We start from the raw sequence: 19,032 nt of genomic DNA on the forward strand, positions 1-19,032 counted from the left end.
TTTTACACGGCTTGAAAATTGACATATTTCCATCTTACTGCGGTTAATGTGAGGAATGGCCATTTTGAAACGCACAGTCTGCCTCACAAGTTGTTACTGGGGGTCGTGAGTCAGAGTTGTTCCCAGGTTCCCAATGAGAAATTCAAATCTGAGAATATTCCAGTTGACTTTTCAGACTGGGAAGTTGGAATTTCCCAGTTCTGAGTGCAACTGGGACGCAGCATCAGTCCCGTCAGCCCTAGACTGAACGGATCAATCCTAACGGTGAGAACAAATGTATCTCCAATTAAGAGTCAAAGAAATTTGAAACAAAATTAATCAAAAACATCTACAGCAACTTTAATGTATTTTTTCCTGATTTAATAAACATCAAAAATCAACAATAGAAAACAGGCTGAGGGGGAAACAGAATGATGGGTCAGAGTTTATGACAGTATAAAGTCAGCAGGAGGTAAAGAAGGATGACAGGAGAGGAGGGAAGCTTCCCCTCATCTGTCAGTCATCAGTCCATCACTTCATCTCCTCCTCCTCTCCTCCCTCTCTCTGTTCCTGTCTCTGTTTTCTTTATTCCTATCTCTATCCCTCTCTCTGTCTCCCTCCCTCTCTCTCTTGTCTTCATACTCCCTCTCTCTCCCTCGCCCACTGTCTCTGTCTCTCCCTCTGTCCCCTTCTCTTCCTCTGTGTCTTTCACCGTCATCATCTCTTTGTCTGTCCGCTTTTCGTCTCTGGCCCTCCTCCTCCTGCCGCTCCTCTTCCTCCGACCTGTCTTCACGCCTTCGTCCCCGGGCGTCCCCGCGTGCGCGCTCGTCCAATTCACGCTCGCGCTCCCTCCTGTCCTTCTTCGCCTGCTTCTCGACGTCGTCGTCGCTCCTGCCTCCTTTTTGCCTCTTGTCCACTTTCTCCTCTTTATTCTTCTTGTCCTTTCCTTTCTTCTTCTTCTCTTCCACGCGTCCCTTTCTCCTCTTCTTCTTGCGTTTGCTGTCAAAATCTGGAAGACAAAACGAGGAGAGGAATTATAACAGATTCTACCCAAGAATAAAAAGTTTAATGTGTAAATTATCATTTGGTAAGAAACAGGCAAATGATGTAATGTTATTCTAAGAACAGACTCCAATTAAATTTGTTGCTCCACACATGCATAACAACTGCAGCTTTACTGCTACTGAACAACGTCTATGGCTACATATTGGACCTGACCAGCAGGATTTTATGTCTGCAGGTTCTCAACCCATCCTCTTTCCATAGAATCAGCTCTAAAAGTTTCTCTGTAGTCTGTTTAACCCAGAGGGTTTTTTTTAATGCGTTTTGCAGTCATGCAGGGAAGAGAAACTAATGACTCAGAAAACAAGTTCTTGGCTCCACTGTCTTTTACAGCAGAAATGAAGCAGGGAAATATAAGAGCTGAAGACTACAGACGATGCACCAGCCTGAAGAACAATAATTGTCAAAAAAAAAAAAAAAGTTTAGAAAGTTAGATCAATAAAGAAAAATGTTACTTTAGTCAAATATCTGTACAAAGATAACAAATGAACTGTTTAAATGCAATGTTTTCACTAACAGAAGAGGAAGAATCTACAGAAACCAGTAAGATCTTCACATCTGCATTAAATGCTAAATTCTATTAATAAACTTTTTATTTGTTGATGAAATTGTAGCTCCAGGCTCATTTTTGAATAATGTGAATACGTAAAACTCTGGTAGAGACTTCATATTTTACCAATCCAATTTTCTTTCATTTAGAGAGCCTTGAAAAACAACTTATACCTCCTGAAAACATTAACTTTTGCACACTTCTTTTTACTTGAGTGGGATTTTATGAGTCAGTGACACATAACTGTGCAGGAGAAATACAAGAGGAGTAAAAGTATTTAAATTTTGGTTTAAATTTGTGTTGCTTCCCGTCAAATACATCCACTATCATATTTTGCCATGCAGGTATGTTAAGATTAAGTAGGAATGTTGCACTTTTCCATTTTCCAGAAACAGATCCAACAGTGCTCCATTAAAACAAAGCTTACTTGTAAAATAAATTTGGTTAAGACTCACTTTGTGTTAAGACTGTCAAATAAATCTATTGTAGTAAAAATACTTTACGTTTGTGGTCCTGACATAACAAATATGCAGCATTTTATGAGGTATGAATTACTTTTCAGGCTCTGAGGAGTCGTCTTTATACTTTATGTAACCGCTGATTTTTACCAAACCGTAGGAACCGTTAAATGCGGGTTTGGAGGGGCGATGCCGGCAGAAATCAACATCTGGAAACAAACTCCAGCCTGACGTACCTGAGCTGCTGCTGCTGGATGAGGAGTCAGAATCTGATTCGCTGGAGGAATCGGAGGAGGAAGAGTCTGACGAGGACGACGACGAGGACGAGGAGTCAGACGATTCGACTTCCTGGTTTTGAGTCATGATCATCTTTGGTGCGTTCTTCAGGTGTTCTCTCAACTCGTCGCTGAGAAAGAAAGTTTGCACAAGATTTAGTCGCTGACGGCAAAAATTATGCGAAACGATTAACGATCCCACGCACAGATAAAGCGACGCGTCAGACATGAGAACCTGGCCTCGGCGGGTTTATGTAACTTACGTCAAGCCTCCCAGTCCAATGGAGGTGAAGAAGTTGATGGCAAAGCGAGTGTTTCTGGGGTTATCACGAGGAAAAAGACCCTCAAAGAAGGTTTGCAGGGTTCTGCAAAACAAACATTAGAACATAAGCTATAAATTCTTATAATATATTTTATGGAGCAGAAAAATTAAAACAGTCATAAATTGCAAAGGTATTCATGCTGTATCTTATTACTCTCAGGTTTCTGAAACTGACCAACATCCGCCCTTAAAAGCTGAACTATTTATTAAAACAATGAGGCATATATTGTCAGTTTAATCTGTTTATCTCTACAATTGGACAGAAACTATGTTCTGTCCAGAAACTATGTTCTGTCCAATTGAACTATTAAGACCTGTGCGTGAGTGAGTTTGTGCATGTGTGTGTTCGTACGGGTCTTTGAGCCGCTGGTTGAGTTTTGGGAGGCCCATGTAGGCGCAGAGCTCCTGAAACAGGATTTTCACAAAAATCCTGCTAGATGACGTTGTGGTCTCCTCACTCATTCGGATACACTCCAACACCTGATCAGCATTCATTTAAAGCAAAAAGAAAATGTCACTGCTGGTTCACTCAGACCAAGATGGACCTTCTGATGTGTGATGAAACCGGACTGTGTGTCCTTACACTCCACGGCACGGAGTCTGTGTAGAGCAGGTGAGCGAACAGTCGGGCTACGTTCCTCAGTTTGTTGGTCTCCAGTCGGTGGATTGTGTCGTACTGCTCAGCAAATATGGCCTCGAAGCTCTCCATGTACTCCTTCTTCAGCAGACAGAACCTCTGAAAATATACGGACAATACACAAACACACACAGCTTAATAAATTTCAAGGCTCTAATTTTTTTTAATGCAAACATAATTGAGTTACATGCGTCTTAACCAGAAATAATTACACAACAGTTTCCCAAAGAAAGTGTGAAGTTAGCATGTTAGCTATCAATGCTAATGTCAATAGTATAGCTAAGAATGGCCTACAAGCTGCTAGTTTAGCAGACTGTGTAAACTAGCGTGCTATTCATAGCATGTTAGCCAACAGCTGCAAATTACGTAGCTTAGGTAAATATATTACCAAAATTGTTCTCCCTTTTTTTTTTGTTCTTGGAAGAAAATAGCAGGAAGAATAAGGAAAAATAAAAATAACCTAATTTTATCATGACAGAACACTTTTCCAATGTTCCAAGTTATTAGTAGAACCGATATTGGCACATGATATGTTATAAGAATACCAGCTAACGGTGCATACTTTTAATTGTCTAACTACTTTTAGCATATAATAGACTTGCATTCATTTTCACAATACATCATAGTTAGTCGTTTTCCTTAAGCTACTTCATTCAAAACTGTGCATGTCAATGGATTTAACCTTCTAGGCTCTTTCAACTGTTCTCTTATGTGCCAAAGAATATGCAGACCGTTCACCTTCAGAAGAAAGTGTCTGCTTTCACTTCGGCTTCTTACACCTCTGTTTTAACCTTCAGATTTATCGCCTGTAATTTATTAATTACACGATTAATTTAATTCCTGTACTCCATCACTTTAACGCATTTTTTCACTAATATTCTTCAAGTGCTTCTGCTTTAGCTCGGCTCATAGCGCTTATTGCTTTTTGTTATAATCCGCACATATTGGTAAACAGTATTTTAACCAGATTTACAAAATAAATGCAAATTATTCCAGCTTATTGTATTATACAAGCATAATTTCTCCATAAAATGAACTTAATGAAACAACCAAAAAATGGCTAGAGTTTCGATCAAACTACTCAACACCTTTAACCACTTTAAGTGTATTAATATCAGAGTGTGGTGATCGTGCATCTCACCCCTGCAAGCAGACCGAAGAACTTCTCGTAGGTCCTCTGCTGTGCACAGCAGTCCAGGATCATGTTACACAACTCTTTCTGTTCACACAAACACAAAAAACATCGTCGATACGAGAAAATATGTTTGCGTTACGCCTGCACAGTCAAAATAGAGTTTCACTTCAAAATGAACAAGTACTGTAAAAGTCTGATCACAGCAAATTCAACAAGAACAATTGCTGAAGTCAGTTTTACTTTAGATGAAAGAATCAGGAGGTTTTCATTGGATTTCAAGAAACATACAAGTTTATCTCATAAAACATTTTATGATTTTAAGAATCGTGCAGGGAATACGTTTCATTTTTTAAAGAAACTAAGAATGAAATTCAGCAACAATGCTTGATCTTTGCCTAATAATTTACATCCTGGTTAAGTGCTCTGACATCCGTTGAGTTTCATAAATTTTTCTCCCCATCTCAATGTTGGTTCCCCAAATTATTACGGCTTGCTCCGAAAGCCGTGCGATCCAAAAAGAATGTAAAAAAATAACTCGACTCAAAATGTTCTTGATTTATTTTGACAGACCAAAACAAAGTAGTTAACTGTGAAGAACTTTTTACTTTACCCTTAACGGTCCATAATAGTTAGTGAATGAAATTATAAAAACTTTTAGAAAGTACTGTAAGTGCTCAAACTCCAGTCCTCAAAGCCGATGATATCCTACAACGTTTAGATGCGTCCCTTGCCCTACATACTTGTATAAATGGCTGAAATGCCTCACCAGCATGCAGTCAAGCTCTACAGAGCTCTGCTAATGAGCTAATATTGGAGCCAGGTGTGCTGAAGCAGAAAGACATCTGAAAGTTGCGGGACATTGGCCCTTGAGGACTGGAGTTCGAGGCCCCTGGCTTAAGGTGCAGGAACTGCAGAAACATGGTTTCCGTAGACAATCTGCTTTATAAATTGCCATTAACTGATCAAACAGATGTGGTTTTATTGCTTTACTGCTGAAATGTTCTGGAACGAAGGTCGACCGATTTGTCTTGGTTTTATATATATATATATGTAAGCTAGATTCTGATCTTTAGCTTCTTAAATCTTCTAAAGTCAAAGCAAAGAAAGAGAGAGAGAGAGAGAGAATTTATGCAGCAATGTCAACTAGACAAAGCAGTTATGCCGTAATTTTCACAAGCGTATTAACCAGCTGGCTGGCGGTGATATGATTCCGTGATAATAGCCTTGTCATCGGCAACATCTGTCCCACGCATAGTTATGTCGGCCAAAGGTTGACTCCCCACTTCTGAGCGCTGCTGCAAGGATAGCTGCATGAGTTTAGTCCTGTGAATCTAAAGCAGGTAGTTAAATGTGTAATTAAAACTCTGCTGAGAGCTGGCAAAACGCCGCCTGACTGGAGCAAGTCCTACGCGTCACACCAGGATTCATCAGCTGCCTATTTGTGCCGAGTGGCTTAAAGGAGACGCGTTGATTTTTCTTGACTTTGATGTGACAGCTTCAATGGCAGCGTGGTCCTGGCGCAGTAAACACTTGAGCGGGCACGGCGGCGTGAGGCATCAGGAGCGGGTAGTGGCGTGTCGGTGGACAAGCGTCTTCGAAAGTGTGTGTCGCAGCTGTTGTGAGTGATTCAGCCTTGATGATGAGTGACAAGGCCGACAGCTCCAGATAAACACACGCCGTTTATGTCTGAATGTTTGTGCGGAAAGTCACTGCAGAGCACAGCAGGTGTTTGCTCTTGTTCAAACACATTCTGCATAAAACAAAGTTTGAGATAGTAAAGATGCACTTGAGGGGGCGGCTGTCGGAGAAGAGGATGAAAAACCACACAGCATGATGTTCATTCCTCTCTGCTCTCAGCAAACAATCAATCTAGGGTTTGGAACATGCAGAATTAACCAATTCAAGACAGGATTTGAACGTAAAAGTGCTAAATATACAGCATGTCATTTATCCTGTTGATTATTGTGTAAGGTGAACACAATTTCTGCTCTGAAATGTTCACCTTGGCCACAAAGACTTTGTCCAGCTGTCCCAGAGGAGAGACCATTCCTGCCTTCAAGTTGAGGCGCACTGATAACACCGAGTTACAAAAGAATATTTCCTGGAAGTTCTCTATGACTTTTCAGCTGAATTAGGACTATTTCCACAGCTGAATCCAAAAATAACTTCCATTTTTCTCAATTGGGTCAGATTTGTATTCTAATTTGATTTAGAGAAATCCAATCTTCTGACTAAGTTGATGACATTGTTGTCACATTGTCAGTTCATTTTCATTAATATTTGTCACACAAAAAAGGCTTAGGAGAAAAAAATTTTTTTTTTACATTAATTAAATGATGCAAACTTGGATGGGTAATAAACACTGATAAGGGTAAATTAAAATAAATGAATTAGTTTATTTGGTAGGGACAGACATACAGCGACATAGACATACTGAAAGAAAACAGCAGTCCCATGTTTACGTCACAGTGCAATAGCAAAAGCTAATTCGCAGCACTTGTCCCTAGATGGGTACGTGTGAATTGAACGTTACGTCTTCGTTGTGTAAAATTCTCCGTCTCTTTTCTCCTTCACAGTCCGACATCAATTAAAGCTGAGACAGCTGTTTAGTTTTTGACAGTTTTTGAGAAAGATCTGCAATAAACTCCCAATTGCTAGCAAAATTAGTTGATTTTGCATGAATTTTCATGCAAAATCAAGAAATCAGACCCTAAATTACATAATGTAGCAGTAGATAGATAAAAACTGCATTGATTTAACTGATAATATAATATTTAATCACACTTAGTGTTTAGTTTAGAATCCAGAGGGCCACATAAAAAGCTATGGCGGCTCGAATTTGGCCCACGGACGTCGAGTTTGACACATGTGCTTTAAAATAAATCCAACTGTCTAGAAAAAAAAGATAGCGTTTATGTCTAAAGCCCAGTAAGCAATCAAATTTATCCTCACAATTATACAGACAGACACACACAGCTGACCGGCAACTATAAACATCTGAACACAATCATTATCATTACACTAATGTGACCCGAGGACCACACACAGATGAAGCTGCAGACACAAAGGATGGCAAGTCATGTGACTGAGGAGTCAGTTAAAATGTTAATCCTTTTTTTGGGGGAGTTTTAACAACTGGTCACAAAAGGAGGTCAAACTATAAGCTGAAGAAGCTCCATAAAATACAGTTGTGTAGCATAGAGAGGCATTTAGCTGTGATAAAAATATATGTGATAAATTTGTCTGCGTATATGTCGATCAGAAGGATGGCAGATTTCACACTGCATTGAGTGAAAATAATGTAAGGTGGATTTTTAATAAAACTTGAATCATTTTTTTTATGCTAAAACTAAAAAAGTATTTAGAATGTGATAAAAGAATATTCAAAATAACCTGTAACCAATTACAGAACATGGCTTTGGAGTTGAGTACTTAAAAGACTGAAGCCTCAGACAGTAAGATGTCAAACAGCGAAGTGGCATCATTCATCCTCCAAGTCTGCTGAGGTGAAGAGAATGTCAAGTAATAAAGGGAAGCAAGGAGACAGAGAGTGACATCATAATGTTGCTATGATATTTAGCAGCTCTCTGAGCAACTGTTTTGACAGGAGGGTGAAAGAAACGATCAAATAAAGCCCAGTCCCGTTTCTTCAGTTAAACTAATGCTGATTGGTTGACAGCTAAAGCAGAGAGAAACCAATTTAGCTTCATTTCTAGGATGTCAAACCCCTGTACAAAACCTCTTGACACAAATAATAGGCATAATTACCAACAATTAAGCAGGATAGACGAAGGGCAACCAGCTCTGATTACCACAAGCCAGTGTGTCTTGCTAGATTTAGATTGATCCCCGCTCCAACTTTGGCAATGTTACATCCTTCAGCATGTCATGAAGTTCAACGCAAACCTGGTAATAAGTCATCTATTTGATTTAGCTGAGCCTCTTGAGGGCATGAATTGGCCCTTGAGACAAATGCTTGGGTGCAACAAAAAGAACGGAGCATGTGCGCGTCGGCAATGTCACAATGCCTTTTAGTGAACATAAAAACACGAAACCCTTTTGGGAATATCTTTGCTGCCTGTCAGGTTCAACATTAATAAAAGAAAAAGGAGGAAGACAATTGATATAGATTTTACACTCGAGCGGAGAGCGAGGCCAAAAACATCCCCATCTTTGAACCCATACTCGAAAGTTTCTTTTTCTCACTCTTACTTTTATTTTCATGAGGGCGGTCCCTGGCTTACAGTGATTGGTTCCTAGGTTACAGTGTTTTACAGCGTGTTTATACAGGGGAGGGGAAAAACAAAATACCCAGCGGCAAAACACACAGTCCATCAACCATCTGTTCTAGACATTGAAGTGTCCCTCTCAGTATGCAGCTGATTCCTCAAGCGTGGGTCCCATGACCCAAAGGTTAACGACTCTTACTTCCTCTAGTTAGTCAGCCAGTGGTCACTCTGGCTCCAGGCTGCTTCTAATTTGACACACTTCACTGAAAGGCACACACATTTTAAGAGCGGACATACGTAGATTCTCACAGTCCTAAGTATTTATATTTGTAATTAACATAAAAACCTAGCAGTGCCCGATCAAAGGATGAGCTGCATGCCGCAACTATCAGTTTTCTATTTGTATAACGATTTTAAGAACAAACTACCAATGACTAAGGACTGCTTTGTGTTTGTCTTTCACATAAATCCAGAGAAGATTTTGAAAGGTGTGTGAGGCGGGTATTATTACTGATCAGTCCAAGCCTTTCTCTGTTCATAAACTTACTGTTTGTGTGTCAGGAAAGTCCATCTTGATCAGTTTGTGAGCGCATTCCTCAAAGTCCAAGCTGCAAAAATAACAAACATATAAACCAAACTGCAAATGTGTCAATAAAGAACCTCCATAGCTATTTCATCTTTATCTCATTATAACCTGTCACATCTTCTTTGGGGAAACCATGGCAACTGGAACAGATATACATCAATAAATATCCCCACCTCTGTGAGGACAGTTATTAAGGAGATGACATTCACTGTGACCAAAACACCAATCATTACAGAAGCGTGTCTGGAAGCAAGAACACTCCTAAAATCTCTATTTTCAGTCATCTTTTATTAAAACCGTCTCTCACAAAAACAGCCTCACTCTCTCTCAGCCTTAAATAACCGTCCAACTCAATCAAATATAGCAGGAGCTGTGAGTAACTGCCAACACCCAGAGACAAAACTGAGTCATCAACTGTGCCAATGTGCGTCTCTGAGGCAGAGTTAGGTGTGTGTGTGTGTGTGTGTGTGTGTAGTCGTTTAGCTATTCTGTTCAGGACATTCTCTGGCGTATTTATCAACGTTCTGAAGACAGGTGGGACTTATGGAGGCCAAAGCCTAATGCAGTGGACCCCCCCCTGTTTTTGTAGGGTTAGGTTTAAATGCAGTTACTAAACTGAATGGACGTCGATACAAAGGGCTGGGCGATTTTAACTAAAAATGAAATCATTGATGTTTTTCATACCAGATCACATTTTCTATCAGAAATGAGTGGCTTCTATTTCAATCAACCCTTCTGTGAGTTGTATAACTTTGTATTAGGGCTTGGCTATGATAACTTTTGTTTAATTATGAGAATATAGTCATAATATTACCAAAAAATTAACATCTTAAAATTATGATGAAAACAAAAAAGTAATTTTACTGTAAAAAAAGAAAAAAAAAAGAAGCTTTGATAGTTAATTTTTTGTGTTGGGTGTTCTCATAAAATTATAACCTCATCCTCCTAATATCTTTCTTAGATATGATTTATTCTGGTAGTATTTATTGATTTATTCTCGTATTATTTTGACTTTGTTCTCATATGACTATTCTCGTTTTATCATGACTGCAATATTTGTGTAATATTATGACTTTATTCTCGTAAAAAAAAAAAAAAAAGAAGAAGTTTGCCTTATCTTTATATTCTGTCGTTGAATTGACATGAATTCAAGTAAATAGAATCTGTAAAAAAACTTTGGGCATGATATATATATATATATATATATATATATATATCCAGATTTTACAAATCTAACATTTTCAAAGACCAAAAATTTGACTAATTGATAAAATATATCTAACGCCCAGCTGTTAAAGAAATATGAAGTTGTGTGTGTGTACCTGGACTGAATAGCGAGGTAAATGGTTCTTCTGAAAGCGACAAGGTTGACTTCTGTCTTGTCAAAGATGGTGACCTTCTCATCTGGGAGAGAGGGAAAGAGCAGTTTGACTAGCTGGTAAATGTTTCTTACCCAATGCTTATCAGAATATTGCAAAGATCATAAAAATAAAACTAATTCACACACTTATGTTATAAACATCCCAAATGTAATCAAATTTACATTTCTGATCAGCTAATAACTCGTCATTGGTTGAGATCAAAAAGCTTCTTATGATAAGGACCAGAGGGAGTTTTTTTCCCCCCCAATAAACCAGATAAAATTATTTTTTTAGAGCAACAGTCACAAAAAGCTACAAAGTCTTTTTTTTCCTGATTGGATACAAAAACCACTGAATCTTACTTTTTTATTTTATTTTATACACAAACGTTGAAGCCATGTCATCATTAAAATTTATTTTAAAACCCATTTTACTTTTAATGTGGAGTTTAAAACTGCAGATGCTTAAATCCTAAACCCAAAAATATAACAATGACTAGTACAAAATAATTTAAAACACTTATCTATATCATGTCAACATTGTTAGAATAACCTTTAATTAAAACAGGCAGCGACTTCTCTTCGTTAATCTTACCTTCTCCCGCTTCCTCGTTCTCATCTTCCTCCTCCTCTTCATCGTCGCTGCCATCTCCCTCCTCTCCTGAGTCGCTGCTGCCTTCATCCAGGATATCTGACAGAAGGCCACAGCCGATTGGTCAAACTGTGGCAGAGGCCACCGTGAACTGGACTGCGCCTCAAAGTGAAGGACGTTCTCACCTCTCTTGATGGTTTTGTATTTCTCCTCGTTCTCTAGGAAGTCTGGGTCCAACTTGAACACGTCTACATGAACACACAAACACCGATAATGTTTTTACACACACACACACATCTAGACGAAGCTACGCCTGCCTCTTTCTCTTCATCTTACTGAGGATATCCTCTGGGTTGTACTCGTCATCCAGCGGCAGCATGTGGGTGAACTGGTCGTCCTCGTCCACCAGGTCCAGGCCTTCAGGGATGACGGGATGATCTTTGAAACCATCCTTCCTGATGGCAAACATCACCTCGATCATGTACTGGACCCTTTTGTCAATGGACGATTCATGGAGGACATTCCTGAGACGCTCGAATATGGCTGCAAAAAAGAAAGAAATACATTTTTTGTTTAAACATTCAGCAGGTTTTAAGATGAAAACTCTGTAATTGAAAGCAGAAATGCTCAATAGATGGACAGATAACAGGAATCCTAAACATTTTTCCATGAAAAAGTTCCATATTTTTCCCAGACTTCCAAGTCGTTTAAGTTCACATTAAAACGTAAGATAATCAAGTGCCTATAAATTTAGGGGAAATATTCCTACAACTTACTGGCCTTAAACAATTAATCTGCAAAAACATGAAGCTAGGAGGAAGGAGGATCAAAAGGAGAGAAAGAAAGGAAATGGATAAGGAAGGATGGAGGCAAGCCTGAAAGAACACAACAAAGAGGGATTTTTAAAGAAAAGAAGGACACAAAGAAGGAATTATTGAAAGAAGGACGGAGAAAAAAAGGACGACACAAATATGGAAGATGAAAAGGATACAAGAATGGAAAAAACAAGGCACAAAAATATAGACAGCAGGGAAAAGACAGGAGAAATGAAAAAAGGAAGGAAGGAAAGATATAAGAAGTAAAAGGTATGGATGAATGAACATTTGAAAAAAACAAAGAAATGGGAGGACACAGCTTTCAGAGAACAGGAGAGATAAAGAAAAAAGAGTTTAGAAACAGAAACATTTCCCAATCTGCTTTTAGCCATTGATGACAGATTTTAGATCTGAAAAGTGATGAAAAAAAAATAATTCCTGACTTTTCCAGGCCTTGCCATAATGGGAAAACAAATGGACTGAGGATATAAGGATGGATGGACAAATGGACCAATTATTGAATGGATGTTGAACAAAAGAATAGATGGGAGATAATAAAACAGAAGGACGGATGGATCAATTATTAATGGATGGATAGACGGAGTCTGGAAATGCAAATATTTCCAGACTATTTTCTTTTTACTTATCCAGACCTGGAACACGCCTGAATCAGGCTGCATGTTATTCTGCACTGCGTTGGAACCCTGGTATATCTAAACCTGTGTTGACCCATTTATGCAGATGATACAATGTCAATAGCTGCTGATGGAGTGTACCATTGATTCCACGGGGTGAGACCTCGGTCAGTTTGAGTCCACAATCCTTGAGGAAAGAGATGGCCACCTCCACGCTGTCGTCAGTCGGACGCTCCAGCAGCAGAGTGAGCATCTCCAAACACAAAACCTCGTGGGCCTGAGGGAGGAGCGGAGTGAGATGCAACACAAACTCTCACACACAAACAAACGACCTCATTGGGACGTCGGGCGTCGACTCTAACTGCACGGGAAGGAGAAATCGGGACCTACCACGTTCTGGTTGATGAGATGAGCCACGAACTTTGAGGCCGTCAGGCACTGTTGCTGTAAGAAGACGCTTTAATGAACAAGTTTTCCCAAAACCAATAGACATTGAAAAGCATTAAGTTAGACGGTGAGAGCGAAAAGCGTTCCTCTGCTGAATTATCTCCTTTAAAAAGCGAACAGATTGTACAAACTTCGACAGCAGCACATGAAAACACATCCTAGGTTATGTTTAAAGCTTCCTCCTCTCATTTAGCTCCAGATCCTTCTCTGATCAGTAATTTGGACTCGCATCGCCTCCACCTGTTCATGTTGGAAAACTTCCACCTCTGGGAACAAAGGTGAATCCGTCACATTCAAATTGCTCATTCATTCGAAAAACACTTCTATGAAAGGACACGCTTGCTATTTTTAGGACTCTGAATGAATTCACATTTAAACTAGACTAGAATTGACTAGAACATTACCGAGAAGGGTCACAAGTAGGACTGTAAATGACAATGATTTTAATTAACGATTAATCGATCAACTGCATTAAAAAATTGGCACATTCTGCAGGTTTTTCATTTAATCAATTAAGCCTTTTTTGCACAATATTACAAATATGTTAAAAATGTCAATGCCTGAAATGCAATAAGATAGCATCCCTATAGTGCATGCTTGACCATTAGTAGGTAAAGGAAAAAAATACTATCTACTAATCAGTTAATAATTTTTTTAATTAATACTGTAAGACAGTAAAAGGTACTTAATATGAGATTGTTTTTCTCAGATTTTGAACCAGGTGAAGCTAATACAGCCAATCGGTTCTGGTTAGAACAGATTTGAAGACAAAGGGCATTTTTTTCCATCTTCAATACGAAAAAATATATATATACTGTATATATAGTGCAGTTTTGGTTTAATATCTGCAAAGAAAGATATTAAACTAAATTACTATTTTTAGAGTCTGTATACCCCAGGTAACTAAATCGATTAATCACAATTAATTCAATTAATCCTTTCAGTCCTACATGGATCACAAGTAGGAGAAGCCACTGAACATCATCACGACATTAAGCATGCCATTTAAAAACCCAAAATTTCCAAAGAAGTTTATTACTTCACCACAGAAGATAAAAAAAATGCCAGAAATGTAATTGGTTGTTAGTCCTTGAAGCCTGACTGACGGGGTACCTTGAGGTTGCGGCGGTAGCTCCTCCTGAAGCTTAAGATGAGGCGTTTAAGGATCAGCTCGCCAATCTGTGGGAACTTTGAGTTGATGATGGCCACGACGGAAGCGTACACATGAGTGAAGATGGGAGAAGCTGCTTGGGCCTGCAGCACTGACCGAGCCAGAAGGCCCCTAGCAGACAGACGGAGGACCAGTCGAAAAGTTACAAATGGGCAGCATACAAACGACAAACCTCTTTCTGCTTGTTATTACAATATCAGCTGTCCTACATCTAGGAAATATTTTGAAAATTGAAAAATAAACCAGAATTTGCATTAGTGTACGGTTAAATAATTGCTTACCTTCCCCTGACAATGTTTTCCTGCAGCAGCTCCTGGATGATGTTCACAATGTTGGACACGTTGACTTTGTTGATCAGACCGTTGATGGACTTCTTCAGAGCCTCCCAGCTCATCCTCTGATAGGCCAGGCTGTGAAAAAGGGCGAGGCATCAGTGATTATGCAATGTCAACGGGTAGAGATAATTGATGTCAGTAGCATTGTGCCGTTCAACGTGATTCAACAAACTTTGAAACAAAAGTACCAGAAGACAAACAGTAAAAGAGGTTTGTAGTTTTTTTTTAAGACTAATCAATGATCAGGAGGTGAAAGAGGAATAAACCCAATCTTACCTGCTCTTGTCTGTGATTTGCTGTTGCATCATGCGCAGTTTGGCCGGCGGGATGTAAGCGCCGCCGGTCCTCGTCAGGATCGGGTCCAGCTCCTCCTTTTTCTTTTTGACCGGCGGCTCTTCGCCGGCAGCTGGCTCCTTGTCTGCTGGAGGGGAGCCAGAGCGGCCCCGCCTCCGGCGCTCTGAATCTTCATCTCTGTTGGCTCGCCGATCAAAACGTCTGTCCCTGTCGTCGCGCCGGTCGTCGTAGCGATCTCTGTACACAGAAGAAAGGAGAAGTTTTTAGGTTATTTATAAAGGCAGAGACGCAAACCGGACCCATACCCGAGGCTTTTGAAATGTTCTTTTTGCAAATTTCAGAGGAACATAGCACACTACTGGAGCATGTTTCTCACCAGAAATGGTAAGCTTCACTTAGACTGACTGGTTTTCTGGAAGAGAACGAGTTTTAGGAAGTTTAGCTGTCTTTATCTGTTGCCAAAACACATTTCAATGTTTGACTCAATCATCTGGTTGTTGATCTGAGATGAAGTTGAAAATGTTAGAAGTGGTCATCCTCCTCCTTTCTAGCTGCTGAGCCACTGGCATTGAAGCAAATGCTCAGCATGATGCTGCCATCACCGAGACACGTGGTACAGTGCACTTAGGTTTCAAAGTCTCACCTTGATCTTCAGGTTAAGGTTTGACCTTTATACATTCCCAGGTTAATATTAAAACTACCAAAAAACAGGACAGCTACAACAGAGACATCAAAGCCTAAAAAATTACCTTCATTACAATGACGTGTGTCCGTAAACCTTTGACTAGGACTGGTAAAATATATGCTACAAGCATCAACAAATTACAGATTCTGGTTTTAAATTATTTACAATAAGACATATTTGCCAGTTTATTTACTTAGATCAGATTTAAATGTCACATAGTGTCAATATTGTAATAAGTTAATTACACACATAATTTAAGATTTTAAGCATGTCATCATGACACAATCTCATAAAAATTAGACTTTCTGTTTGGCCAAAGAGCCATATGTTTGACTTAAACCACATATAAAAACTTTTTTGATGAATAATCAACTTTGGCAAAATCCTATTAACAAAACATAAAACTACTTATCTCTGTTACAAGATAATGTGGAAATGTTTTTGAGATTAAGTCTGACTGGTACTCTGTGTCTCTGTGCCTTACCGAGGGTAGCGTCTCCTATCGAAGCGGTCTCTGTTCCGGTCTCTTTCTCTGGATCTTGAACGATCCCGTCCTCTTGACCTGGATCTGTCTCGCCCCTTAGATCTGGATCTTTCCCGTCCTCTTGATCTAGACCGTGATCTTCCACGTTCTCTGGATCTGGACTTGGACCTGGACCTTCTTCGTTCCCTGGATCTGGATCTATCCTCTCGGCTGGATCTGGATCCCGACCTTTCACGTCCCTTTGACTTCAATCCGTCTCTCTCTCTGGATTTGGATCGGTTGTTTTCTTTGGACTCAGATCCGTCTTCTTCCATGGACCGTTTACTCTCTCTAGATGAGGATCTGTCACTCTCTTTGGACCTGGCTCTCTGGAAGAACAGCAGAAGAGTAAATCGACATTTAAGTATCATTTCTTCTAACCTCCAACCTACAAATCAGGACAACAGGACGAAATTAAATTATCCTGGGAACATCAGACAAACAGAATATCAAGCTGCCTTAGAAGAAAATGTGTCTTTGAACTTTAGTTTTCTAGCTCAAACTCAAAGGTGAAAGTCATCTTACTGGTAACTGTGCCACACTGCTCCTAATCTTCACCAGAGCACTTTGATGTTCATCATCATCACTGCTGCTGCCGTCTGAGCTGCTTGCGGAGGAGTTCTTGGATTTGTTACTGCCTTCTGGAGAGGATTCCTTCTTAGAGCTTCTCTCCCTTGCATTAGTTGGCTGAGGCCCCTGTGCTCCTGGACTAGACTCATCATCTGAAGATCCTACAGACACAGAGAAAGAGCAACACATTTTTTAAATATAGAAACTACTAGAAATAAAGGAGACTACGAAGTAGATGTTACCATTTCTCTCTGTTTGTTTAGGACTGGAGTTTTCACTTCTGACTGGAGAATCCATCCCTCTAGAAATAATAATAAAACAAAGGAACAAATTAAGTAAACACAAAGATTCTGATGAGAACAGCACCTTCTGAAAATCAGTGACTTCATGTTTTGGTTTACAGCAACACCTGTCATAATAAGCAATTACCAGTACTCAAATAATCACGTGATGAATTAAAAGGAGCTCAAAAGTTTCCATTTTGATGATAAATAATTTTTAAAGGGCAATTTTGAGACATCATAATACATTTTTGTTGATAGTTTCGTTTTTTTTTTATATTATTTCCGTTTTATTTAATTTTTTGTTGCCCTTTGTATTGGATATTTAAAATATCTTCTGGTTCCACTGCTAAGTGTTCTTTGCGAAATTAAAGTGTATTGGCTTCTGAGAGGGAAAATAATTCACGCTATTATGCCATTATCGATTTATTACTTGACAGTTTAGAAGTTTTGGAATAATTTAAGGGGAAAACAGCCCACTTCTTTGCAGAACTGGACACTTGACAGGTACAGCCCATAAGCTCCATTTTTAGATCTTTTTGTTGTTTTTGAGCGACTCAGAACTGGTTTGATCTGTATAATTTCCCTCCTAAGTAATCAAGGTACACGGCAGCCAAAGATCTAACTAATAGCTGGACACTCAAAAACAGTGGAGTTAATCTGCTTAGACACACGGAAACATTCAGGTGACAGTGAAAAACACTGATCACTGACATTTGTTATATTTAATTTATCATATCACGTAGTTTGGTTTCGCATTTATTTTTTATCTTATTAAAATTACCATTTAAGAAATACATTAAACTACTCATAATTCCAGCATTTTATTTATTAATTTTTTTGCCATGCTAAGAGAATTTGCCTAAGCTGAAGAACAAGGCCAGAAAGGAGACCGGAAATTCCCTAAATACGCTTATACACATATGTAATTTGTGAACTAGGGTTACTGTTAGTGACCTACTTAAACAACAACAACATCAGTGACTAAATAAATAATCACGGAAGACGGGAATTGTTTAATCCACATGTGTATTTGTGTGAGCTAATGCTAGCTTCTACGCTAATTCTACCTTATTTGTAAAACAAGCTAAAGTAGCGCTAGCATAAACGTCCGCGGCTGAAACTTGTTTATCCTCTGTCTCTAGTTAAGCACTAATATTTTACTTAAAGTTTAAAGCCTCTAAATGATGTCTTACCGTTGCCGTTTTGATACTTATTTAAATCACTGTCGTTTTGTGGCGGAAAACGTTGCGCTGTGAACAGCAACCTTTTCCGGGTTAAAAAGTGCTTCCGGATTTCACAATAAAGGTTTCCAAGAATCATGAAATATTCTTGGAAATGCGGCGAGGTGTCCTTGAAATATTGAGTCACTTAAAGCAAATTGTGGAAAAGGAATTAAAAAGAAAGAAATGTGAAAAAATATAAATTTAAGAGTTGATGTGTTAAAAAACTATAAATGTCAGACAACGATAAACTGAGTAATGAGTGTAAAATGAGATAATTGTCTCAAAGGAAAAATTTAGTATTTGTTTTATTAAAATACGTCATTTTGAGAAATCCATACTCCTTAGTAATAAATTTGAAAAAAATCACAGCAATCAAATCTCATATGCATGGACTATTGCAGTTGAGGGAGCAATTAACCAAATGGGGTTTTTTTTGTCGTTATTGGTTTTTTTTACAGTGGAAGGAAGCTGGAGTACCCAAGGATTCATATTGGAGAACATACAGAGATCCCTGGAGAGATTGAAATCTCAGTCTTCGGTATTTTTACCTTATAAGTTAAAATACTTAATTATAATGTTCAATTGAAAATAGGTAGAAAACCTTAAAAATCATTCACACATTACGATCTTTACAGATGAACTATTGCCTCAACTTTCTACTGGGAACATAAAATTTTAAACTGGCTATTACAAGATGTTGCAGCTTTTAATATCACTCAGTTTTCAGAAAATCAGTTTAGATTTGATAAAGTTTTAGATCAAATATGTTTTATTGCATAAAGCCTTTACAGAGCTGAGCCTACATTCCACAGTTTTAGCATAAAATCTTTTTTCTGCCAGTGCATCCTATTTCTCACAGGGTGAC

At 38.8% G+C, this 19,032-nt stretch overlaps 1 protein-coding gene across 1 annotated transcript; it reads right to left on the reverse strand.

The window, feature by feature from the left end:
- Positions 1–314: 314 nt before the first annotated feature.
- Positions 315–18,205, reverse strand: cwc22 (CWC22 spliceosome associated protein homolog). Its single transcript, XM_044131943.1, has 20 exons — positions 18,138–18,205; positions 16,903–16,959; positions 16,616–16,821; positions 16,052–16,419; positions 14,865–15,119; positions 14,535–14,663; positions 14,196–14,364; positions 13,026–13,079; positions 12,777–12,912; positions 11,522–11,728; positions 11,371–11,433; positions 11,189–11,284; positions 10,556–10,637; positions 9,195–9,255; positions 4,425–4,502; positions 3,230–3,382; positions 2,999–3,126; positions 2,588–2,689; positions 2,286–2,455; positions 315–988 (listed from the first exon to the last, which is right to left on the reverse strand). Exons 2-20 carry the CDS (start codon positions 16,955–16,957, stop codon positions 516–518), a joined length of 2,985 nt encoding a protein of 994 aa, XP_043987878.1. The 5' UTR covers positions 16,958–16,959; positions 18,138–18,205; the 3' UTR covers positions 315–515.
- Positions 18,206–19,032: the final 827 nt, after the last annotated feature.

This window comes from Gambusia affinis, linkage group LG11, assembly GCF_019740435.1.
Source record: "Gambusia affinis linkage group LG11, SWU_Gaff_1.0, whole genome shotgun sequence".
Classification (NCBI taxonomy): domain Eukaryota; kingdom Metazoa; phylum Chordata; class Actinopteri; order Cyprinodontiformes; family Poeciliidae; genus Gambusia; species Gambusia affinis.